The sequence below is a fragment of the Hetaerina americana genome, unplaced genomic scaffold, assembly GCF_022747635.1.
Source record: "Hetaerina americana unplaced genomic scaffold, ioHetAmer1.1.p SCAF_3, whole genome shotgun sequence".
Taxonomy (NCBI): Eukaryota; Metazoa; Arthropoda; class Insecta; order Odonata; family Calopterygidae; genus Hetaerina; species Hetaerina americana.
Window position 1 is genome coordinate 91,656,453 of NW_027286874.1, and position 26,619 is coordinate 91,683,071.

Sequence of the window (26,619 nt, forward strand, 5' to 3'; positions counted from 1 at the left end):
ATCATCAACAATAGGATGGATAGTAAGGGAAATGATGACTTAGGGGATGGTCAGTTTGGTTTTAGGAAGGGGATGGTGGGGGACAGAGAGCCTGAATGGGCAGTATTAGGAAGAGGTGTACGTCTTTACGAGCATTAATAATACAGAAATTACAGCTTGTATCAACTGTGCTGTTCAACGTATATGTGGAGGAAATGATAAATGAGGTATGGGAAGTAGGAATGAAAGTTGCTGGGGAATACATAAAATCAGTCAAATTAGCTGATGACCAAGCTGTAGTTTGTCAGTCAGTCAAAGGATTGCAAGCATTGCTGAGTGAACTGGAAATTCAGTAGAATGAGTAGGCCAAGCTAAACATTAAAATAGGAGGGCAAAAATTAGAGCTGGCCGAACAGTTTACACATATCGGAAGTGTTTAGGACCAACACAGTCAAAGTACGATAGTAGGGACGTAAGGAGAAGAATTGCCTTAGGCAAGGAGGCTTTCACAGGGAGGAGGAAGCTGATGACTGGTACGATGCGTAAAGATACTAAGAAAAGACTTGTCAAAACTCTGATATGGAGCGTAGTTATGTACGGCGCAGAAACATGGGTCACTGAAGCACGAGGATAGGCGGCTTTTGAAATGTGGGTGTGAAGGAGAATGGAGAAGGTGAAATGAACCAAAAGAAAACAAATGAGGAAGATCTAGGTAAGATGGGCAAGAAGAGGGGGGGATTTTAGGTAAACAAGGAAGGGGAAGGAATAGGATAGGGATGTCGTATGGGATGAAGTATGCAGAGATGAAGAGGGGCTTGTTATAGAGTAGGATGATGGGTTGTGTTTTTATAGAGATATTTATCTGGTAGTTAAGTCCATCCAAAAACCTACCTTAACTGGTAGATTACCTCAGAAAAAATAATTCAGTCATATTGTTTTGTACAATTTTGCCAATAATAATTTTCCAAAGGATATAAACAATGGAAATGGTAAAATGAAAAATTTACTTTCTTTCCTTAAATACCAGTTTTATGAATATTTTTCTAAGTAATTCAATCCTAGGATTGGTTTACTGCAGCACATATCTCTCCATTGTAGTGAATTTGAATACAAGACAAGGCTACATATTCTAGCGAGAATAATGTCGTGGTTTCCCATTGCCTTCCACATCACAGTACTGCGGCTGAAAATGTGCACTTCACTCTCGCCCGCAGGTGTGGCAGCTGTTGCCTGGCCGACCCACTTGGTCTGCACCACCAGTGCCTAATGGTGAAACTGCTGCCTTTCACCATGGGTTCAGGAGTCCATTGCAGACAAAATTGTGGAGCCCAAAAATATACTTATTATTTACAATATAACATAATCACAGTACAATATGCCAACTATGATGATAATATGGTAGATGTGTATCGCTCAGTTAATAAAAATGCAAGGGGAAAAGAAATTCTAATTATTTTATGGAGGCAGCAAATTATCAGAGAAGGCCAAGAATGAAAATCTGTAGAAAGATATGGGCTAGGGAAATGAAATTAAAGGGAAAGGCTGTTGAATTTTAGTAAAAAGTACGACTTAAGTTTCAAAACCACTTACAAATTAGGAACACATGGAAGATAATGTATGAAGCAAACAGTAACTACAGCCGTATGAATATTATGGGAAGAATCAACCCAAGCCGTACTCTTACAAATGGGCAAAGGATGGTTGAGGGAAATTAGAGAGGAAAAAGAAATAAATAAATCAAATTAAATGAAAATGAAATAAAATGATACAGAGGAGGTTAGAACAGAAAACGATTACACCAAAATATGATAACAAAAAACTCTGGCTAAGGTGTAACAGATAGCATTGACCCTCACCGCTATCAAGCACTCACCAGTCTGGGGCTTATGAAAGAATTATCTCAGCGTCAGCAGCCCACCAATCACACATAATAAAATAAAATGAATGGAAATTAATCACCCACTCCCTAGCATTGATCCTTGCTAGTCTCAAGCACTCACATCCACTCAGGGCTAGCAAGACTTCTCTCAGCGCCAACGGCCCACCAATCGCACATCATAAAATAAATGCATACTCTCTCTCCAGCTTGATGTACTAAATAGCCTTGATCCTTGCAAGTCGCAGGCATTCACACAACCAGGGCTTTTGAGAAGTTTCCCTCTGCGCCAGTGGCCCGCCACTCACTCACTTGCTTGTGTACGTGGTAAACGCTTCAACCCTTGCAAAACTCACTTGTCTACCGTGGAATCTCTCCCCACGTTAACCTTATGACTTGCACTTTGGGAAGGTATTGGCAAGCTTCTGGGCACATCCCCTACCTCTCCCAATATGAGTCACAGGACTAACATCAGAAGAGATTCGAGAGTAGACTTGAATCAACATTTGTGGCTAGGGGCAAGCCCCTACAACTGCAGCATAAAATTCTTGATGGCGAGATAGAAGGGAAAGCAACATGACAGCTGATGACTATTCAAAATAAGGACTTTGTTAATCGCTTTGAAAAAGGGAAAAGATGCTGGAAAAAGGGCATGAAGTCCCAAGGGGAGTATTTCAAAGGGGTCAAAGGCCTCTTTGTTCTAGCTAGGCTATTTTTCTCAAAATATTACATAACTGGATCCCTTCTGGACAGACCTCATTTAAAATTTGAATAGGATGAAAATAACTTAAGCTTTCCCAATGATAATAATTTCTGCATATGTAAACCCTTAACTTCCAATTTAACATCAAGGCAAATTCATTTCCACTAAGTTCAACAGAAAACCTCAGTGTATAATATCAGAGTGATTCAACATACTATCTAGAAATATGGGGTGTTGACAGGTGAATTTGATTTTTTTTTCTATTTTTCAGAAATTTTTACTTCAATATTTACTGCTTTTTTTTCGTCCGGAGCATTAAATATGAACTACCATTGACCATCTCACCTCAAACGCATAACAATTGTTTCTCATTAAATCAATTTATTTACAAAATTTACAATATATTTATATAGTCATAAAATAATATCATGGAAAAAACCTTTATTCTTAACTTACAGAATGTACTGTAGGCGTATGTATACACCGCATGAGTTCTGTTTGGCCCACTTTTAATTTTTTGCAATTTTAAGATCAAATGAGACCATCAATCTGTAACCCAGAACTTGAACCCAATCATGTTGTGTACACAACTTCCCATTATAACTCCTATACAAAAATCCCACTCAGTCACCATTGGCTATCTTCTGCAGCCAATTCTGATTCAAGCTTGGGCAGCACCTTGTCTGGCCAAGGTGTACAGCCTATCACATTCCTTCAATATGAGGAATACTAGCCTCTGCATAAAATCAAACCCATCAATCATTTATTACCACATATGGCAAAATATGCTATATACACAGTAAAAATGTGCATGACCATTTATTATGAATTTATCGATTCAACTCTTTAACAGTAAATATACCATTTCATTCAACTTAGGAATCCCATACAAGAATGCACTTAACTGTAGGTCAGCTGCATTGTTCCAAATCTCATGACGAACAAAGTGCAAATTCCTAGCTAGGCATATAAACTGTGACTGATGGTTGCTACATCTAACAGCCAATCACACTATCGGAGCTTCAAAACTGTAAAATTAGTATCTTGTAGTGTTAATGGAGATTTTTAATATCAATATTAAGCTGGGATGGTCATACCTTCAACACTTAGAGCAGTAATGAGACAGAGAAGGAAACTATTTTCACCACCCTAACAATAATTGACAAACAAAGTTATTTTAAAACCATATTTTGAAATTAAAAATTGCCAGCAAATAGTGCCTATTGTGAGGAAACAACAATAGCTGTATTTCTCCCTTGCCTATTAAAAGGTCAGTGATGTTCATCAAAAGAGCTACAATATGCAGTGCCTAAAAAGAATATGATTCCTCAATTATAAAAAGTTAATGAGTATAAACTAGAAGGAGAGAGAACACATAATTGGGCTTTCTGACAATATATTTATGAAAATTAAAATATTACATAAAATGCGTCAGAACATGTGCCAACTACCATGTAAAAAATTTTCCATATTTGATTTAAGTGACACAGATGTTAATTTGGCTGTATTAAAAAAATATTACTTTTCAATACAATCCCCAAGCTGTAAATCAACAAGTGTGTCACTTGTGGCATTGGGCCATAAAAACATGAGTCAACGCTACAAATGGTGAATGGCAATTGGTCACAGACCTCAATCCTGGCAAACTAAATGTTACATTGAAAAAAATTAAGTGTGGTTCATACAATATCATAAGCTTCCACTCATAAAAAGAAGATATGAATAAGCACATCATCACATAAACTATCTACCAAAACAATGAGAGAGAGAGGCAGACACCTCTGACTAATGCAGTAACTGCTAAGTCCTTTTTGTAATTTTTAGATGAATAATGAAGAATAATCATAGGGAAGTACCATATAAAATCTTTGCTGACACCTATCACTGAACATGGTGTGAATTGTTTCAAGTTATATGAAAAATCCTAGCCAACCATCTGGCATTTTCAACAATGTTCAGGTAAGGAAAAACATCTAAATCACAATGGGTAGTATGAATAAGTAAAAAAAAAAAATGTACTGAATTATAAATCATAAAAGGCATCTATTTTGAGACTCTTCAGGTCATTTTGATAATCCCTTTTTCAGTCCAATCAAGTTAGATCTACCACTTTCAAGGTCAATGGCTTCTTCCTCGGATGAAACAGGAAATTGTTCACGATTTAAAATCCACAGTGAACTTTTAACAAATAAATCATGGAAAGGTGACAGATTTGTTAATCAGCCTGAGCTTCTTTTGCACCAGACCCATCGTCCTCGTGGGTTGAAGTGTGCCAGGTAAGTCTCTCTTCATAGAACTGGATGACAATTTGCGGGCACCTAACATTTGCCTGACGAGCAGGTACTAAATCTGCTTCATCAGTCCCCTTCCTGTAATTAAGAAAGGGAGGGGGTAAATTTAAAAAAATAGAAATCCTTTAGCAAATCGAACCAAAATCATTATATGGCTACCCAGTAATTATAAAATTTCTGCTGCAGAAATACAATCAAAGTTAAAAATTTACATTTATATATGTGCTCTGCCGATTCAAAAATATTATAGACATAAATTTCAATTTCTGATTCCAGATGCTGAGCTCATCAATTCTTAGAAACATCACTAATCCCAAATAAGGCACTATTTCATATATTTTTAAGGTATCTTTTTTGTAATAAAATAGAATTATCGATTTACTAGGTCCATTTTCTTTGTGCTTCAATGAGCAGATGTAATCACATTATGAATTTACTCAATAACTACAGAATCACAATTACATTTTAAATATTTGTACATTTTGAACCTGGATGTTGCAAAATCCAATCTTGGAATTTTTAGAATTTCAAAGTTAATATCCTTAAGATATTTGGCCATGATACTGTAGGCATTTCAACTTAACTAGGGTGGGATACAATTTAAATATTTCAGTTAACCATTTAGTTAGTTATGCCTTTTTTCATCGTTTCTTGCTTTGTATAATGTGAACCAGCACCAAACATTAAAAAATGATGAAATGTAATAACAAGTAGGTGTTATTTCTTTTTTACATTAATGAACAAAGATCTGTACTCCTAATTTAATCAAAACAATTCCAAGATTACAAAAAGAAATATATTGCATGAAAAATTACAAAGAGACTTTTTTCCTGACACAACTTATGTCCAAATTGGTACACAATTGATTGGCAATGGGCAAATGAAAAATTATATGCTATTGGCAAATTTAAAACTAAGATTTTATTTTTCTGTCATGTAAATAACATTGGTCGAATTACCTTGGTGTTCTAATTTAAAACTTAAACCAATAACACATCATCCACTATCCTTTTCAGGGATCATCATAAGTGTAGGAAATTTGCAAATGTAAAAACCAGAACAAAATAATATTGTGACTACAAATATATTTTAGAGAGAAAAGAAAATTATCTATAGGGCTGAAAAACAAATTTTGAGAATGTAAAAGCAAGGTCTCACTAATAGAAAATGACTTAATTTCCAATAATTGCGAAACAAAATTAAATCAACAACTAATGTAAAACCAATACAGAGGCAACTAACATTTCCAGAAGTTGGTTACCATGTAGTTATTTTTCATACTCTAATGTGGAGGATCCTAAATCTAAGTCTAATATGACAAAGGTTAAATCAATGTATAATACTTTTAAAAATTAGTCAACAACAAAACCTTTAAAAAAAAATGGAAATGAGTGTGCCAATATATCAGTTATTGTGTGCATAAAATCTTTGGAAAAAGTGAGACCTTGCCGAAGTTGTACAATTGTAAACCATGCACATGTTAATAATATTAGGCATTACCACTTCATCAGGAACATAAGCTCTCCACTTGAATCTGTGGCTCCAATTATTTTTTCTGGCTCTAAGGACCTATCAAAACCTCGTGGCTTGTTATCATCCTGCAAAATTAAATATAGCAATTACATATAAATAAATTGTTGTAATCATTTAAACTATTGTAGCATGCGAACCACAAAATTTTTAAACAGGTACTTTAACTAAGTATCCCATTTAAAAGAAAAATTTTCACCTTAAGTTGAGCAGATCCAACATAGGGTCTCTAAGGGGATACAAAACCACATACAATACAGGAAGAATAAATTTGAATGCAAAGTGGTTTTTCAGTGGATGGTTAGGTACCATTTTTTAGATACGCAAAAATGATGGGATAGAAGAAATACACCCCCAACAATTGTTGTCATAGGTGTAAAATATGCCCCCATAGCAACATGGCATAAATGATCACTGCTTATTTGGGTCATGTACTTCCTCTCGAATCGAATCTACCAAACGAATTACAGAACACCCTTGCATCGATTTGGCTGTATGAGGGACTGGCACCCCAGTTGCAGCCATCACACATCTACCTCGACAAGCAATGCAAGGATCACCTAGATTAAATGTATAACTTTAATAAAATCAAAGATATCAACAACTACTGAATGGGTAAAGGAACCCTAAGAATGTCCAGTTTGAAATGTGTCATTTCAAATACCATTAAGGGCCAAGATAATTTTATGTGTAAAGAAGATGATAATGTTTAGGGTGAAGAAGAAGATAATTTTATGAGTGAAGAATAGGATGATGATGCAATAGCTTCAAGAAACATCAATTACCCGCAGTTGATGATGATAACTTCACCGCTAACTTTCAATTGAAGAACTTCATTTTTTTTAAATAAATAAGAGGGGAAATAAAATAGATATAAACTCTACAGAAATTATGGATATGGAAATAATATGAAACATCTATTAGGGGTTGAAGAAAGGTAACGCCTTTAAAATTTGCAATGTAAATGACAATGGCCATATCTTTCTATATTTTATCATGCATCTTTGAAAAGTCATTTTCCATAAAAATACAACTATCATTGTTACCTCCTATTGCCAAGTTTATTTTAGGTTTTTGGTTTTCATGCATTCAAGTACAAAGATATATGCCAAATATTTTTTTAAATAAAATATAATTAAACAACAATGAAGTTTTACAGATTTTTAATGAGTACGATCAGAAGATGACAATATTCATTAAACCGAGTGTATGCTGTCAGCAAAATTGACTGCGGATATATACAAATTGCTTATAAAAAGCAAGCATAATGGTATTTTTCTATGTTACTCCACCAAGTTATGGTCAACTCAGTGAGTCTATCGAAGTATCACCTTGATTAATCCCTTTCATTTAGAACCAGCACCAATTAATAACTAATAATTTTAATATTTATTTCAACTTAGTGAAGATATTGTATTTTTATTAATTTGTTGACTAATAACAGTCAATGACGCCAATATAAATCCCTTATTGGTAATCAAATTTCTAAATTTTTGTTCTTTCACTCAATCATTTAAGATTAAGTCTATTTGTTGAAGATTACAACAAATGAGAATGCAATCCTCATGCTTTCAGGGTGTCCAGTATCAAACATCAAGATATTCCCAGAGTTTTCCAGGGTTTATTTAAGTACACTACATTTCAAAACGAGTGTATTTTTTACTAAACTTGGTAATAATTATAGGCCGCAGAGGGCAGAAATTATCCAGAATGATTTGTACAATTTTTTTCAATATCTTATGAACTGCCCCTTGATGCATACCCAGAACCAATGAAGCCACTATTAGGTGGTGGACCATGCTTCTCTGAGTGATAGCAATAGCCCAACATAGCCAAGTGTGTTTCCCTTTTTGGGTGCACATGGTAGCAGACTACCACTTGATGATGCAATTTGTAACATTCTATTTCAAGTAGCAACCTAATGACTCATATGAAGTCAGCCTAATATCATTGAGCTGACACCATGACCACAAAACAATAGGGAGGTACATTTGCAACCCTTGGTTAAAAAAGAAGTTAAATTACCTGGTTAAACACGAATAATCATGAACATATGAATTTCCTACGTTTTCTGTCATGATACCATGCCACACATTTATGGAGCTGTTTCTTTAAGAAATTTAGGTGGTAAAGTAATGAAATTAGGGTATGAGAAATAAATCATGAGCAAATATGTTGTTAAAATGTTAATTTCTCTGAGAAGTTGACAAAAAGTGTTAAGTTAAATGTATAGACAGCTGTAGTAGAATAGTATCTCTTATTACCATTATGAAATTTTTAATGCTGTAAGGTTTAAGTGGTTTATAATTAGTTCATGCATGACATGAAGGAGGTTCTGTTGCTTTCAATAATTTCCTGCCAATTCTTGAATAGCTTCTTTATTATTTGGAACATTATAATCCCAAGAGAATCTGGCATCATGATTTAATGTCTGTATTTGGTAGAGTAATCTGAAACAGCAGAAATGTAATCTTTCTGGGATTTCCTCATTCCTCTTCACTCATTATGCAAAGAGTTGCTTGTTATGTCTTTTTTGGTCAACATGATTTAGCTGGTCATACAAACTACTCGACACAAAAGGTGCTTGTTAAGAATGTTCCACATTATGTGTGTCAAGGAAGTATTTTTACAATGTGTAACATATGCTAGGTCTGTCCGGAAAGTAACAGCCATTTCGAATATTTCAATTATGTTCAGTATGACCTTCACAAACCTTAGTAGCCAATCACAGGAGACCTTACCACGAATGCATGAAAAGTCACACTGCTCTCCTACTCGATACTCAACATTGAGATTGCCTTGAGTTAACTTTTACCATCATATTCACAAGGACTGATAAACTCCTTGAAAATGCCATTTGTGTGCGAGCTGCAAAATTGATTATGGCCAGGGCGAGAGTAAGGGGAAGATTTAGGTGTTCCAAAAACCATTGTCTCTGAGATTTGAGCAGACAATATCAGCATAAAAGTGGGGCTGCAAAATTCATTCCATGGCTTCTGTCACAAGAACAGAAAGAACTTTGTGCTGCAGTTACAGGGGACTTGCTCAAAGCCACAAAAAAAGGTCCTAACTGAAGTTGAGCCCTGAAATAAAAGCACATAAGCCAAAAGAACACAGATTTTATGTTGTTGATGAGATAAAGAAGAATGAGATGAATTTTTACGTTCACCATTCCTCATTGCCTCACATGAATCAATGGTCTATGAAAAATAGAAACATAACACTTTTCTCATTGGAAATTCCTTATTAGCCCATTAAACTCCTAACCTTCATTTTGAGAAAATCTCACCCTCTTTCCATTTATCCTGAATACAATTGGAATCACTAATTTTGATTCACGGAACACCCTCCAATAAATACTGGAAACATAACAGTGAAAATGCATCCTTACCTCAGCCATATGCTTTTTCTTAGGAGGTTTTTTGTCTTCTACAGTAGTTGGTGCTGGCTGCTTTTTGCCTTTCTTCCCACCTTCCAGCTTTTTCTCAAAGGCAGATATAAGATCTGGGCAGTCAAGATTCTCCATTGGTTCCCATGTGTTATCTTCACTGCATTTAAAAAATAAAACTATTAAAGCAAAGAAACTAAAATGGCCATCAAAATAATGTTTTTAAATTCACCTTTTGAAGCAATTTTTTTCATAAATAGAAAATCAATACCAGAGGAAACATTTTTAAATAGGTAGCTCTAGGATAGGAAATATATGACTAGGTCATAGTTATGGCAATTATAATAAGTCAAGTCCTTAACAAAGCAAATTACAAAGAACATACAAAAATCACAGGGTAACCCCAGTCATACAAGCCTTGACTACGTAAAACCACGATTGCACAAGCAGTCACTGTCTAAGGAGATGCCATTTTGCTTCAAAAGTACCAAACTAAAAAAACACCAGTACATCATCAAAGTGAGTTACCATATTTTCTGGCCCATGAGACTTTTTAGGTAATAATTTACATAAAATACTTGGATCAGATGGGCAAGGACCAAAGGAATTCTTGCATTAAAAATTAGCAGATATATCAACATTACTTCATCGTAGAATCCCAGAAATTTGTCATCACTGCTGCTGAATCATTTACGCAGTTATTTTCACTAGAGTGGTCACATTCCCCTGACACAATGTCACCTTCACTTCCATGTAGTGCATTGCCAATATATTTAAAAAAAGGCATGATAGTATCACTTTTAACTTTCCATTAGGAGTTTTTCAATCACAAACACTAGAAATTGATGGCCGTTCCATTCTTCTCATTGGCGTGATGCCATGTGTAGATAGATGCCTTGCTACCTTTCTTTCAGATTTTAGTGGCAATTTTGGAGCTATTATAGATCTGGTGCAAACGCACAGGCCATTTCTCTTCATGAATCTGTCGCACAATGGCATGTACCAGAAAAATTGGCCATAGACATACCTACACTTTTTCTCTCCTTCCAATTATAATAATTTTTGTCGAAAAATTGATTCTGTTTTACCTGTGATTTATTGGCTAGTTCTTGACGTGTTTCCAAAGCTCCATGTTTACATGTTCGGAAGTATAATTCACAACTTAAATATAAATGCAATACTGTCTGGCATCTTATCTCGACAATCTTCTCTCTTAAGATAGCAAGTGACTATTGACATTTGCACTTAATATGCAATGCTTAGTTTCTGTTATTAATATTACCCAATATTTGTATTAAAAGCAACCACTTTCTATGTCTTTATGACACCCCCATACCAAAAGACACCATTTAAACAATAAAAATATCACGGCATCCTGGGAAGATTGAAAAAGATGAATTTTTTAAACAGACAAATGCCTTGAGTTTAGGAATGCTGGTACAGAAGAAAAAGATAAAGACGCAGAGACTACTTGATTGTATAAACCCAGGGTACAACACACCTTTTTCTCAAATATCATCACCAAAATGGAAGGTGAGCATCTTACCTGAGTTCAAGTCCCTCCCTTCTCTTCAGTCCAAGTGAGTTAACTTCTGTATGCCCTCTTTGCTCTTATAAGAGGGTGATTTGAAAAGTAAGGTCTCCTATTTTTCTTTTCTTGAAAAATCAAATTTATGCCAAACTTTGTGTACATCTCAGGAAAGGCTGAGCATTTAGCTATTTTTCTACATGGTCACCTTGACGATCAATCAGTTTTTGCATCCTTGTAACCAGCTTCTTAAAACCAGCATCGTACCTGTCTCCCACTGCGTCACGAAGCCAACTGACTGCTTCTTGCACTTCCTTGTCTGACTTGAATTTCTGTCCTCCAAGGTGTGTTTTGAGAGCGGGAAACATATGGTAGTCGCTGGGGGTAACGTCCTCATGTATAAGGAGGGTGGTCTAAGATATCCCAGCCGAATTCATTGAGTAGGGGGGTCACTTGATGTGACACATGTAGACATGCATTGTCATGATACAAACACACTCCTTTGGTGAGACACCTTGTTGTAACCGAGGACCTCTGATACAATATTCTGCACGGAGAAGAAGCCACTCTCTTCATTAAGGCCTTCATTTACCTCATGAAGGGTAATTCTCTGGTTATTGCACACCATCTCGTCAATTGAAGCCCCCATTGAATCCGGCAAACTCAGTGTCCTGATCTCTGCTCATCATGGACGTTTTTTTGGCCATCAAAACTCCCTGCACCACTTCCGCATGTTTTTGATGTCCATACATTTCTCACCGTACACTTCCACTAAAAGGCAATTAATTTACATCAGAGAAGCAGTCATCAGGTTGCTTCGCAGTGCAGCAGGAAAAAGATACAATGCCGGTATTAAAAAGCTGCTTACAAGAATGCAAAAAGTGATTGATCGTCAAGGCGACTATGTAGAAAAATAGCTAAATGCTCAACCTTTCCAACTAAGTTCGCAAAGTTGAGAATAAATTTGATTTTTCATGAAAAAAATGAGAGACCTTACTTTTCGAATCACCCTCGTATATATCACAGGGAGATGGGACGGGGGAGCATTTCGTTTCTTGCTTGCCATTCAAGGCCATCAGGCAACTAGCTAGGCATCTAGGCTAGCATCAGGCACATTTGAATCATCTCTGTGATCATTTAAATCTAGTTCTTACAATGCATTGCTGCAAAATGTCACTATTTTTTACAGAAATTGAAAAACTAAAAGATGCAAAAAAATGTTGAAGAAATAAAAATCATGCGGCAGGAAAAATGATTGATGTGCATTGCATAAGGAATTGGAAGAACATAGTTGCAATTCTTAAAGTCAAAAGAACTATTAGGGAAATATCTGCCAATCATTCCATCATTGAGAAGAACCAGAAGAATACATATGGTATAGACAACATTATTGCACAATTCTCAACTTCTTCAGCAGTTCACAATGGTGAGCGGCATTGGCACTGCTGTCATCCTGGTGAGAATAAATGTGAATGTGGAAGGGAATCAAGTGAGTGCGTGATTTGAGAAGGAGCCCACCTTATATGATGTACTGTGATTTCAGAATTGTGATGATAACTAGGTATTTCTTCCGCGGTCAGTAATGCCAAGCTAGCAGAAACCGTTCTTTGGTAATACTTGCAGGTTACATCATGAATAGCAATTATTAAGAGCAACTATCAGGGATACATCATTTTTTTTACATTTAAAAGTGAAGAAAATGCAACGGAGTCCTTAAATTGCCGTGCACTGCATACGTTTTGCAGGTAGCTATATGCCATATTATCGTGTTTCAAACTTTCACAGTGAGTGTTGGGACACAATTATCCAACTTGGATAACACTGGCCAATGTGTCAAGGTCCACAAATATTCACTTGATTAAATAATCATGCACTTAATATTCTATCAACTGATGCTTTGAAACAGAATAAAAATTTACACTCATATTGAAAATCAATGAAACTTAACTAATGAACAAAATCACACAAATCAAGAAAAAAATCAAGCAGACTATTTCAGCAATTTCCCTACCTCTAACTACAAGTTCTTGAAGTGCCCCCGCAATATGTAAATTAAAATTCTTTAAGTAACCTGGGATTAATAATTAAAAACTTGATTGGAACCATACAATAATACACACAGTTAAACCTCAATAAGAGCATAATCCGTTCTGCTACAGTTATGTGTAGAAACATAGGTTTGCTTCGGTATCTTTTTCCAGAAGAGATGCGTCTGGTCACAATTAAAAATATTTTCGGGCCAGTAATCCTTGGGATCTATGTCTCGATAGCATAACTGGCTAAAGCACTCGACAGGACAAGGCGTCCACATTAGAATCCCAGTCAAGGCGAATGATTTTTACACTCTGAAATTGTTGCATCTTATTAACCAAGTCGGCAAAAATTACTTTCCCCTTCACACAAATTATATTCTTGTTAATGGCGTGGCATTGCAATTGCTTTTCATTTATGCAAATGATAAGCAACCTTTCAACCTAATTAATATTGCATAACCATTGCGTAGATACTATTTGTTACTCTATTTGCAGCATCCACCTCCTTAGCCTTGTCCATGTTCTTGAAAAAGAGGCCCATTGTTGATGTGCATACTAGGATCATCCACACTCATATCTTGTTCCTGATTTTCAATTATTTCATCTTTCACTTCTACAGTTACTTTTTATTTTTATTCTTTTATGGCTTTCTTCTTATAAATTTTTCTTAACGGTCAATTTGAAAACTGCACACAAAATATTTTTAAACCTAGCAAAAAGAAATCACTAATATTATGCTTGAACACCATTTTTTTTTAAATGTGTGATCACTAACAATGCTTAGGAGTTCGTGGAACAAGTGCTAGAGAGGTAGCAGTAGCAAGTGAATAATTACCCTGAGAACTCTTCTCTTCTTGTCAATGGTTATGCAAAAAGTCGCTCATTAAGCGACCACTATTTCTGCGGGTAATGCAAATTAGTTGCGGTGTGATGTGCTCCTTAAGCAAAATTCCACTGTACTTGAATTTCTTTTAAGGTTTCATTCAACATTGATCAGTGCTTTTCATAACCAATCTCCAAAAAGTCTTAAAATATACAATTTGGTGGAAATATTGATCCGAAACATTATTTATAAGAATGACACTAATTTATTAAACATGATCAGGGGAGATGCTCTTATAAAAGGTCTTTAGCTAACAGGGGAATTTGGAATGCTTTTTGAAAATTTATTGGTGAATGTAGTCATTGTATTGAGACAATGCTTTATAAAATTTTAGTTCACAGGACACTGATATCAGTTGTAAAACTGAAGGTAATGATTTGGCATAAACGATGTAATTTTCCATTAGTACGAAAAATGGCTGAGGTGAACACACGAATTCTGATTAAGGCATATCATTTGTTGTCTCAGGCGTAACTTTGTGGAATTTGAATAACATATTGAAATGTAATGAAATAATTGACTGTAATTCCACACACTTTATTTAAAAACACGACCCAGGTTTCGACGTTGAACGTCATCATCAGGTCATCATCATTACATAATTTGAGGCTGCGGACTTCATTTGTTTACAATTTGCCAACAAAGCAAAAATTTGTCAAAGGAATACTGATACTGAATTGTCATAAAATGAATTTATGTTAAATAATGTACACAATACATGTTAAATAAGTAATATATTTGAAATAATATAAGTAGTAATAGTTAAATAATGATAATACATGTTTAATAATAAGCCAGTCAAAACTCTCAACTCTTTGTCTATCACAAATTTCTAGGTATAATTTTGAGGGAGGAATTATGATTTATATCTAGGAACCTTTGTATTTAAATCATGCATTAAAACCTAAAAAGAATGAAATAATAAAATTATAGTAGATATATCCTACTATGACATCTTTGAAATCATTGACGTCCAACAATAATTCAGGCCTGATCCAACCTTTAAAGAGTAGAGGTAAAAAATTTTCTTGTGGAACTAAAAAGTTAGTCCTTTCATTTATTTATAATGAATCGGTTCCATAAAGTTACGCCAGAAACCATTAATTAGAGTAAACCCAGCTAAAATTTAGCAGAATTGTATAGGAAGGATTATATTTTATTGAGATATTACATTCACTTGAAATTTATAATTAGATTGATTGAACAATGTTTCAACTCAGTTAAGAAAATATATTAAAATTTGATTTGCCAGAAGGGCTACTTTTACCTTTCAGCAGGAATTCAAACCAATTCTCATTTCATATCTAAGAGCATAGTAAAATAAAGAGCTCATCTAGTGCTGTAATGAAATAAGCATCGTATGCAATATGTAGACTGTAGGGACCCATAACAATAGTCATGAATGCTGGGGTACATTGAAAACTTTTCAGATAAGGCATCCAGGCTTGCACCCAAGATATATTTTTTAAAGATGATTTCAGGTATCTCTGATCTCACACACCATTTAATTTTTCAGTTTTGGAACTGAAACTGATTCTGAAATTGTCTTAAATTTCAGGAAGTTGCCTGTGGTGGGAAGAGAAATGGTACAGGTAAATAATAACTACATATAACATCTATGAACTTACTTGGAATACCCCTTCCACTTTAACAAGTATTCCACCTTGCCATTCTTCACTCGCTTGTCTAAAACCTTTTCTACTGAGAATGTTTCCATGGGCTCATCCTCACCAGCAGCAGATGCAGCATCTAAATCTTTCTGTCGCCTGCTGGTTCCAGATGATGATTCTGTAACAGGAGTAAGATTTCTTAGATCAAGTTTGCTGCATTAGTAAATTTATTGGCTCCATACGTTTTCAGGCAAACTTTTCCTCTTTCCAATTAAAAATAAATATACTCATACATATTTTTTGTCACTTGAAACCATGAACAAAAGGAAACAACTTTTTAATTGGTTATTAAACCTTTAAAAAACTATTTTAATGGCTAATGTTTTATATTTGCACTATCTTTAACTTAAAACCGAATATATCCAATCACGTATGAGAGTAACGAGACAAGTTATCTGACTAACACAGAGATGGCATTCCAATCAATGAAAATTTATGATTTCTGCCTGGATGAATATTTCAATAGTTCATAACACAAGTTTCAACTTGTTCTCCCAAGTAGTTTGTTTACACGTATTGTTGCAGGAAATGCCCTTCGCATTTCATGTTAAAATAGAAAAACTTGAATTTCAAGTGGTTATAAAAATTCTTTGCTTTGGATAGGTAAGGAAATTCATCAAGTTTACAAAAGTGTATGGGGACTCTGCTCCTTCAATATCCACTGTTAAAAAGTGGGCAGCTGAATTAAAATGTGTTCGCACATCCCTCAAAGATGACCCCTTAAGAAAGGCGCACGATATTGTGTTGAACGATTGGAGAGTGAAGGTGAGTGTGATAGCTAAATCCATCGGGATATCGGAGGAAAGAGTGTGAAACATCTAGCACAAAGTAACAAGGATGCAAAAGCTATGCGAAAGGTGGGTGCAGCAGTTGCTGAATGCCGATCAGAAGTAAATGCCCGAATTATTTTTGCAGCAAGGTTTGGACCAATTCAAGAGGGAACCGACCGTTTTTGTGCGGTGATTTGTCACCAAGGGTGAGGTATGGGTCCACCACTACATGCCAGTAATGAAACACCATTCAAAGCAGGGAGTGGAAGCCGGTTGTTCAGCGCCAAAGAAAACGAAGTCGATCCCACCTACCGGAAAGGTCATGGTCAGTGTGTACTGGGATGCAAAAGGGATCCTGTTAATTGATTATCTTGAAAAAGGTGGACCAATTACAGGCAAATATTACCCCAACCTTTTTGACCAGCTGGATACCAAAATTTGCAAGAAGAGGCCTGGCTTTAAGTAGAAAAAAATCATCTTTCACCGAGACAATGCACCTGCTCACAAAGGTGCATAGGCGATGGGAAAATTACGGGATTTTGGTACGATTTACCCGGCCATCCCCTTTATTCTTTTGATTTAGCACCGTCAGATTTCCATCTATTCCCAAGCTTGAAGAAATTTGTTTCTGGGAAGCACTAGCATCCAATAAAGAAGTTGAGAGGGGTGTAGATGAATATTTTCCCAGCCTTCGGACTCTCACTTCTGGGAAGGATTACTGATGTTGGAGAAACACTGGACCAAGTGTGTTGAAGTCATGGGAGATTATGTAAAAATATAAAATCATTTTTCAACAGACAACTGCAGTCTTTCATTGTGAGGCGGAGAACTTTTTTCCTTACCCTCGTCAATGCATTTGTACCCACAACTGCCAATGATTACGTAGAATTAGGAAACATAGTATTCTAAAACATTGAAAAACAATTTTTCAGGAATAAAAACAAGTGATTTTTGTACCACAACATCTGGTTAACACAAGAACAGTATGTGGCTCACTCACTTTTCCTTTCCAATGCATTGATGAAGAAAACATTTTCATAAAAAAAGCATCCTTTTAAATGAAATGTTTTTCTTTACATTCTTACATATCTTTTATTAGAAACTGAAAATATTTAGAGCATTGGTATAGAATAGTAGAAAAGATTTATGATAGTGGCCACACCCATGGTCAACAACATAAACCAAATTAGTCACGCCATCCCTTTCATGTCTAACCTGTTTACAATTGGGTAAATGACTTTAAACATGGCCGTAAATCCACAAATGAACACTGTCCAGGATGTCCACTGGATGTGGCTTCCTCCAAAATGATTGACAAAATCGACCAAATGGTTTTGAGGGATCGAAGAATCAAATCACAAAATAGTTGGAGTCACAGGCACAAGTATCACAAGGTACAAGGGTGGCTATTTATATTTTCAGCCTAATAATGAAAAGACAGTAATTTATTGTTGAAATTGGCGAATTGTTTTCCGAAGATTTCTCCATGATAATCAATAAACTTGAGCTTGCGCTTGAACCAATGTTTTTGACACTTTTTCCACTCTGATTGAGGCATCTCTAAAGCATGGTTTTTTAATGCATCAATGGCTTCTTCAGGCACCAAAAAACATTGGCCACGCAATTTTTACTTGATAACTGGGAATAAAGAAAAGTCATTTGGTGTTAAATCAGGGCTGTACGGAGGATGACCCATCAATTTGACGTTTTGGCCAGTCAAATATGTAGTTGTTTCATCCGATCTGTGAGAGCTTGCATTGTCATGATGAAGAATGATCCTCCACTGCTGCTTCTTTTTCCGTACCTCACCAAGCACTTCTGGCAAATATATGGTCGTGTACCATTCAGAATTCACGGTTTTATGTTGCTCTAATGGTACGATTGCCACATGTCCAGTTATTCCGAAGAAACAGGCGCTCATTTGCTTCGGTGGATTTCATGCATGAATCACTTTTGTTGGATTTGTCTTGTCTTGAAAGCCCCATACAGTGGATTGCTGTTTTGTTTCGGGCTCATACACACAGATCCAAGATTTGTCACCCGTGTAGATGCTATACACAGCTTTTGATGCACCGCGATTGTATTTCTTGAGCATTTCTTAGCACCAATTGACTCGAGCATCTTTTTGAGCTTTTGTCAAATTATGTGGGATCCAACGCGAACAAATGTTTTTCACAGCTAAATGTTCATACAATATCTTATTGATGCCCGTCATAGTAATCCCCAAGGATGCCTCAATCTCACGAAAAGTCACATGACAATTTTCCTTTACTAGTTCTTGCACAGCATCAATGTTTTAAGAATGGGGCTTTATTGCCAAGTGTGGAAATAAGTTGAATTGACGCTCTCCTGTGTTGATAATCCATGTTAAAAATCATAAAAATCATCGCACGCTTGCATTCTGCTTCAATTAGCATTAAAATGCATAAAATCCAAGAATGAAAATTAATAAATTTGGAAAGGATTTAGTTCTTTTACACATTATCTCAACTTAAATCCTCCTGTTACTCCTATAACTGAATCCGGTTTGCTGATATTTTAACTAACTTTTTTATTCCAATCTCATTTGCACCAACATAAAAAATCATCACCATGGACTACAATGTTGATATGGTGATAGGGCTCCCATTTTTCATGACCCATAGATCATTTCTGGTGAGAGCAATAATAATTCCTCCTATTAGTCACCTATGCAAGATGAGCTTACAGGTAGGAGCCAGACGAAAGGCAGTCATGCAGTATATGCTCTTCTGTGAGGTTAACAAAGGGTTTGACTTCAGTTTGGGTTGCCATTTAAGTGATGGTGTCATAATAAAAACTTCGTTGCAATATTCCACAATTAAAACTTTATTTCGACCATGGTTTCGATACACTGTATCATCATCAGAAAGGAGAGTAAATGGTGTAAAATCCCCTTTTCAAACTCTTTGTCCTATAGAATTGCCAACATTCTACCCAAGGATAAATTCAGTGTTTCATTCTACACCCCTTTTTCTATATCCAAAGCACTCAGCTTAAACAAAGACAAATTTGACATCGATAAACAGTGTGGTGTTTATGAATTTAAGTGCCAATGTAATGTGACTTATGTGGGGCAGACGGGACAAAATTTCGCCACAAGCATCAAGGAACATCGGAAATGTTACACGTTAGGCAACACCACATCCATCTTTGCGACCCACCTCTTAAAGAAGAACCATTCCCCTGACTTTGAATTTAAACCGTTGCACATATTCCATAAAAGCAAGAAATTGGACGCTCTCGAGAGTTTAGATATTATCCAACGGAGAAACCAGAAGACAGAGCTCCTTAATGACATTCAGTTCCTCTCTTGCCCCTCCCAACTTTTGTCCATTAACTTCCCTTAGTGCCCTTTATGATGACACCTTTCCCCCCCACCCACGAAGAGTGAGCTACCCACACTTCGGGGGTTCCATTGGTTTTTCCTGCCTTTCTCTTCATGATAAACCCCCCCTTCCCCCCCGCTCTTTCCTCCCCTGCCACCCCTTCTTGTAGCTTGGTATATATATTCCTTCCCCTTGCACTTTTCCTCACCTGATGATGATACAGTGTATCGAAACCAGGGTCGAAATAAAGTTTTAATTGTGGAATATTGCAACAAAGTTTTTATTATGTCTCGATTCCGCAACATCACGCCTGACTCTTCACTTTTCGTTGATGGTGTCATGTTTAAAGTATTATTGAGGAAGACAATGAGAGGAACCTCAACTATTTATCCAATTAAAATATGAATGAAATCAAATTTAAAAAAATACAACGTGACAAGGGTTAGTGACCTGCCCAGTAATGGAGGAGGAAAGCCTCCATGGTCACTATCACACAAAACCCTTGTACACACACGTGGTGGCAACAGAAAATAGGACAAGGGGAAAAATGCCACAGTAAGAATAAGGACTAGGATAAATTCCAAAGAGTTGGTTCAGAGGACAGGAAAGTTAGAATATCAATGGAGATATGAAGAAAGAGAAATAAATATGCTATACCTTTGCAAGGTGAGACGGATAAAGCCAGGATTATGGGAATGGTACTTACAGAACAATTCATAGGTGAGGGGCTGATTGTCAAAATGGGGGTAACCATAGAAATTATTACAAAATTGTGGAGAAGGGCATGAACATGGCATTGGTGACTGAAAAAGATTATTGATTGAAATAAAAGAGGACCCAGTCAATCCAACTGTACATCCCAGATAATCTAATTGTACATGCTGACATCCAGTTGTAGAGAGATATATAATGTTCATGGTAATAGACAACATGATCGTGCATGTACCCGAAAGAAAATATTTGATAAGAATGGGGAAAGGAAAGTGGTGCTATGTGAAAAGATAGAAAGGAGTACAAGGGTGGTCCCATAAGTACCCGGCCTGGCCTAGAGTGGGCAGTAGTTGGATGAAAAATATAACTGTATTAGAAAGTAGGCAACCTATGAAGCATATGATTCAAGTTTGAAGATGCCACGTCGTTTAGTATTTGTTTGGCAGCCATCTATAGAGAATGTTTTCAGTGAATTAGCGAAAATGGAGAAAATTGGTCATCGTTATGTGAAACATTACTTTTATTTGAAAGGCCTCAGCCCAATCAATATAAAAGCTGAACTGGATTCTACTCTGAGTGAGTCTGCTCCTTCGTTTACAACAGTAAACCATTGGGTAGCAGAATTTAAACGAGGCCCTATGAGCTGTCAAGACAAGCATTGCATTGGTCGACTAAATGAGGTGATGACTCCAAAAACGGTAAAGAAAATCCACAAAGTGATACTAGATGATAATCAACTGAAAGTGCACGAGCTAGCAGACATAGCAGGCATTTCAAAAAGTGCGGTACATTACATATTTACTGAAAACTTGGACATGAGAAAGCTGGTTGTCGTTTTAACTATTAAGAGATGCAACAGAAAAAATATTCATTGAAAATTAAGTTTGGATAAGACAGAAAGAATATATAGACAGACTATCATATTTGCTACTGTATGGGATGAACTTTTCTCTCCACAAAATACAGCTAAAATTTGGGATACCTTGTGCACCAATAACCAAAATTATGAGTCGAAATTTGTGTCTGGTTACATTATATACACTTTCAAGAATTTTATTATATTTTGCCTTTTTGCAACAGAGTGGTTTCAAATAAATCTTTTTTGTGATTTTTTTCTGTTCTTTAAAAATAATAAGTAGTGATATATTTTTCACTGCAATCTGAAAATGGGAGTATTCTAGTAAAATTGAGTTTAGATCCAATGATATCAGAAGTTTTCTCAATTTCTACAATGTGTGCATGTGTGTCATTCCATTTGACAAAAGCTGATGAAATCATGTATGTACAGGGTCCGCACAAGTATCGTGACTGGTTCGCTGTAGCCTCAACGGAGCTGATGGATGGGGGTCCGACCGGTCGACTCAGTAGAATAGGACGAAAGGTCTCCATTTAGATAATGGTACTGTGTGAATTCATATTATCTTTAAGAAAATGGTAAAATACAAAAAAAACAGCCACCTTCACCTCATGTCATATTGGTTTGCAGAACATAAGTAATTACAGATCCTAGATGAATCAATGTATTATAATTCAGATTCATGCAAATAGGATTAGTTTGAAGCTACGAAAACTGCTGCGCACCTTAAAAATTAGGCCACTGATACGGCTGCATGGGACATCTCAATGAGAAGCGAATGGTAAGGAAAAAATTAGATGTCAGTTAAGGCCATTGACCCAAAAAGTGGACGTTGTACTGTATTATTTACTGCTTTCCTGGTGCACAATTCAAGAGAAGTCTTTGTAGATCATAACTACACAAAACTGTACAGATTTGCAAATCCTGAAAACCACAGGAGCATGGTGAAAGTAGGGGTGGCACTTTTTAAAAATAAATATATTTCCAGAAATTTCTCCCATAATCAACTGAATGTATGAGTATGTCTACATGTACCATGTGAAATTGCAATATCCTTTCAAAAATTAACAGGAGCCCATAGGCTGAACATCATGAGGTTGTATTAAATGATGATGCAGTGAATTCAGTGAGATCATAGAAGCAGCTAGTACAATTTAGATAAGGTTTCTTTCAAGTTTGAATTCCACTATATTTGAATGCCTGAAACTACGCAATGGCCTGACCACATTATGGACCAGTAACTCAAGAACCAGAACATTGTATCGAGCCATTAGGTAATTAGATATTCATGGACGGTGGAAATAAAACAGTGGGGAAATTATGTAAGATAAATTAAATCATTGTTGAAACCCAAGCCTGGGGGCTAGTGGAGTTGCCATTAGCTAAAAAGGCTGTTGAATATAAATGGGTAACCAAAATAAGAAAAGGTGGCATTCAAAAAATATTTATGTTAAGTAAATGTGTTGAAAGCATAGTGCAAGATAATGTAACCAAATTAGGCCCTGATAAGTTGATTAAATGTTTGAATTTAATGTTTAAAACAAAAACTATACGTTTGCTTTCGAGAATAAGGATTCTAATTAAAGAAGGGTAATGTCGAAGTAATCAAACCTATATGAGGTTTAAATTGCTGCAAACACTGCTTCAAAGTTGACAGCCGGATCAGCTTGTTGTCCACCATGAGCAATCGCGTCACCCATCAACTTATCATGTAAAATATTAATTGCCGTTCCGGTTGACACACCCGTGGCCTCAGCTACTTCTCGCACTTTTGCTCATTGATCAGCGAGAAACATTGCGCGGACTTTTTGAATGATTTCATCGGTAACCACGTCTGCCGGGCATCCTGGTCGCTCCTGATCAAAAACAGATGTTTGCCCCCGTTTAAATTCGTTGAACCAATATCTAACTGTGGTCATAGATAGCGAAGTGTCCCCATAAACAGCATCCAGCTTTGCTTTTATCTCCTCGCATTCCTTCCCATTCAAAAGCAAAAAGCAAATTACCGAACAATACTGCTCCTTTTCCACCTTAGCGAAAATCACATGATTTTCACCAAGATCTTAAATTGCAATTGCTCAGGAACTATTACATTGATCGCCATGAAATGTAGAAATGAATAAATAGAGTTCTCTTCCATACATATTAAGAATTTGAAGGATAAATGCCATTGTAACACAAAAATTTAAAATAGTTTTTCATCAGTATACTTTTGGCTATATTATTGGTGAATCTAAGCTACATATTGGAATCTTGACAAACTGTTAGTTTAGCCATCCTTCTGTAGTATTATTTTCTTTCATTTTCATATTGGGTGTCCACAAAAAAATATCGAGTTTCTACTAGAGTTGCAAGTTTTGACTATCTAGTTTCTACTAGTTTGTAAAGAGTTCGCCTTCCCGAAAAGGGCATTCCTATTACACAATGAGTCATCTTCTCAGCATTTCTTGTGATGACTACGCAGTTCCTTCAAGATAACCTTAGTTTGAATGCGATCATTCATGTGGTCAGACGGAGTGTGTCACAGGGTGTCGTTTCAGTTTTTGTACAAGTTTTATAGATATATAGTGTGGTGAAAACTACCCTTCAATGTATAAAAGAATTATAAATGATGTATGTGAAAGTGACGATAAGCGCATTGAAAAGAAGAGGAAGAAAGATGGTAGCGACGAAATTGTTTCAAAACAAGGCTAGCGTAACTGATTATAATCGAGAAATGGGAGGCGTGGACAAAAAAGACCAGCGGCTGGCATGCTTCCCATTGTTGAGAAAGTTCATGAAAGGATATAAAAATATGTTCTTTTATAGGTTTGATGCAGTTTAATTGTTACACTTTACACTCGAAAGTTAACAATAAAATAAAGAAGAAAAGTATACCTAGTTTTCGTTTGGATGTTGCCAAGGCATAATTGGCAAAGATCACTCGTCCAAATTACAATGTTCGTGGACGACCCTCACATGGTGACATACCAGTCCGATTGTAAACTAAAAATTGGGCTCATTTTCCTGAACATATCCCATCAACAGCAAAGAAACAACATCCGACAAAAAGATGGCATGCATGCTTCAAAAATGTCAGAAGAGAGACAATTTGGCAGTGCAAGCACTGCCAGGTACCTTCACATTTGCCAGTGTTTTGAGAAGTATCATACATTCTCTGATTATTAATTATATTTATGTATATAATATTATGTATTCCAATCTATTGTATAATGTTGTCTTATTTTAAACATAAATATTTCTCAATTTTTAACTTTATGTTGAGATTTTTCAATGACAAATGTAATTTTCTTTTTTGTTAATATTATTATTATTACAGCTGTAGTTAAAAACAATATCTTGATGAAAAAAAGCATTTAACTAGACTTTACAAAATAAAATAATAATAACTATTAATTTCACTATTCTACGTTGATTACCATGCACAAAATATAATTTCATTACCTACCATACCATTTAAAAGAACCACAGACAAAATAAATAAAGAGGATAGGGGCACGATATTCAAAATATAAATTCAGGAGGAAGGGGTTAATTTCAGCCCGATGGACCCTATTAAATTACTATTACATGAAATATTACGTCGTAGTATATCTTCGTTCGGTCAGTGTCCATTCAAACCTACGTTAATCGGCAGACTATAGAAATTGAAAGGAAAAATTGTGCAAACCTAAATAATGCGGGCACACACAAAAAATATATTCCACGTTATATTATTTTGATAAAGGCAATGTTAAACAAACAAGAAAATTACTTGGAATCAAGAAACAGCTGAATAGTGTGGCAAAGAACTGTTGCTTCATTTAACATACCTTTAGACATTGTTATGATGTATGAACTTAAGCGGAGGCTTGGAAGAGGGGCGGCAGAAAAAGCTGAAAATAAAAAGATAAACGTTGAGCAAAGTGTACATTCACATTATGTACCAAATATATGAGTCCCTTTGTCAACATGCCAGGAAAAATTCATATAGAATAAATATTCGAACATTGACCGATATGGTTAATTACACATTTCAATATTTTAAATTTTGGATATTTTCTCCTGCAATGTCGATACTTTGTGGCGAGACCTTCATTATATCCAAATAACATTTAGAAAGAGAACACGCGGATTATATTCCAACCTTATGATTATTCATTTTGAACATTGTTATCATTAATGCCATAGTGACATGTATTAGAGAAAATATCAGGAATAATAAAGTGGCTGAATATACACTAACAGAAATAGTGAAAACTTTCAATCATTTTGAGTCTAGTTTGATAAAATGTTTCCATGGCATTATCTAGATAAATTCCAAAAACAGGTCCCGCCACACATTCCTTAAGTTGCGACATTAGGAATTTAGATTTCTGAAATTGGTCAAACAAACGACAAAATAAAAAAGATTGTCCCTCCTGTCTTTGAACGTAATGACATCTTTCACATATATTACCGAATTAGTAATCTCTGAAAGAAATTGATGCAGCCTGGCGATATGGAATGCCATTTTAAAAAAGTGTAGCATCACATAACTACTGTTTTCATTACCTGCCACAAAGGGAATACAATTTCAGAAAACTGGTCATTCCGATCTTACACCATATTAATTAAACAATTGTTTAATACTCACCCACAAAATTCTATTCAAAAATAAAAGATGAAATTTATGTCCTTGACGGTTTTAGAAGTTTGGCCTTCCACGATTACACAGCTTCTCTAAAGAATGAAGAATATTTGGCATGAAAAAACAGAAACTTTCGGCTCACACGTTCCAATGCCTGCCGACAGCACGCTCCCCGCTACAAAATTGACCAGTGTGTAGGCGCCAAAATGCAATACGATGTTTAAAATAAAATAATCGTATTACCAAACTAAAAATTTCATTCAAATATTTTTTAAGGATTTATTATCAGCATCTTATCACTATTAATGGATAAAATATTCTAAATTGATCTAAGTGACATTGTTTAATGACTATCGCAGTACCAAAAATAAATTTTACCTTATCTATACCATTTACAACCTTGTATCAAATGTAACTAACCCTTATAAATTACCGGATTTTCATT

At 35.6% G+C, this 26,619-nt stretch overlaps 1 protein-coding gene across 1 annotated transcript; it reads right to left on the reverse strand.

Annotated features, from left to right (window-relative positions):
- Positions 1–3,937: 3,937 nt before the first annotated feature.
- Positions 3,938–26,359, reverse strand: LOC139690706 (chromobox protein homolog 1-like). Its single transcript, XM_071588214.1, has 6 exons — positions 26,181–26,359; positions 25,378–25,440; positions 15,840–15,999; positions 9,771–9,927; positions 6,350–6,447; positions 3,938–4,927 (listed from the first exon to the last, which is right to left on the reverse strand). Exons 2-6 carry the CDS (start codon positions 25,385–25,387, stop codon positions 4,774–4,776), a joined length of 579 nt encoding a protein of 192 aa, XP_071444315.1. The 5' UTR covers positions 25,388–25,440; positions 26,181–26,359; the 3' UTR covers positions 3,938–4,773.
- Between the last annotated feature and the right edge of the window lie 260 nt (positions 26,360–26,619).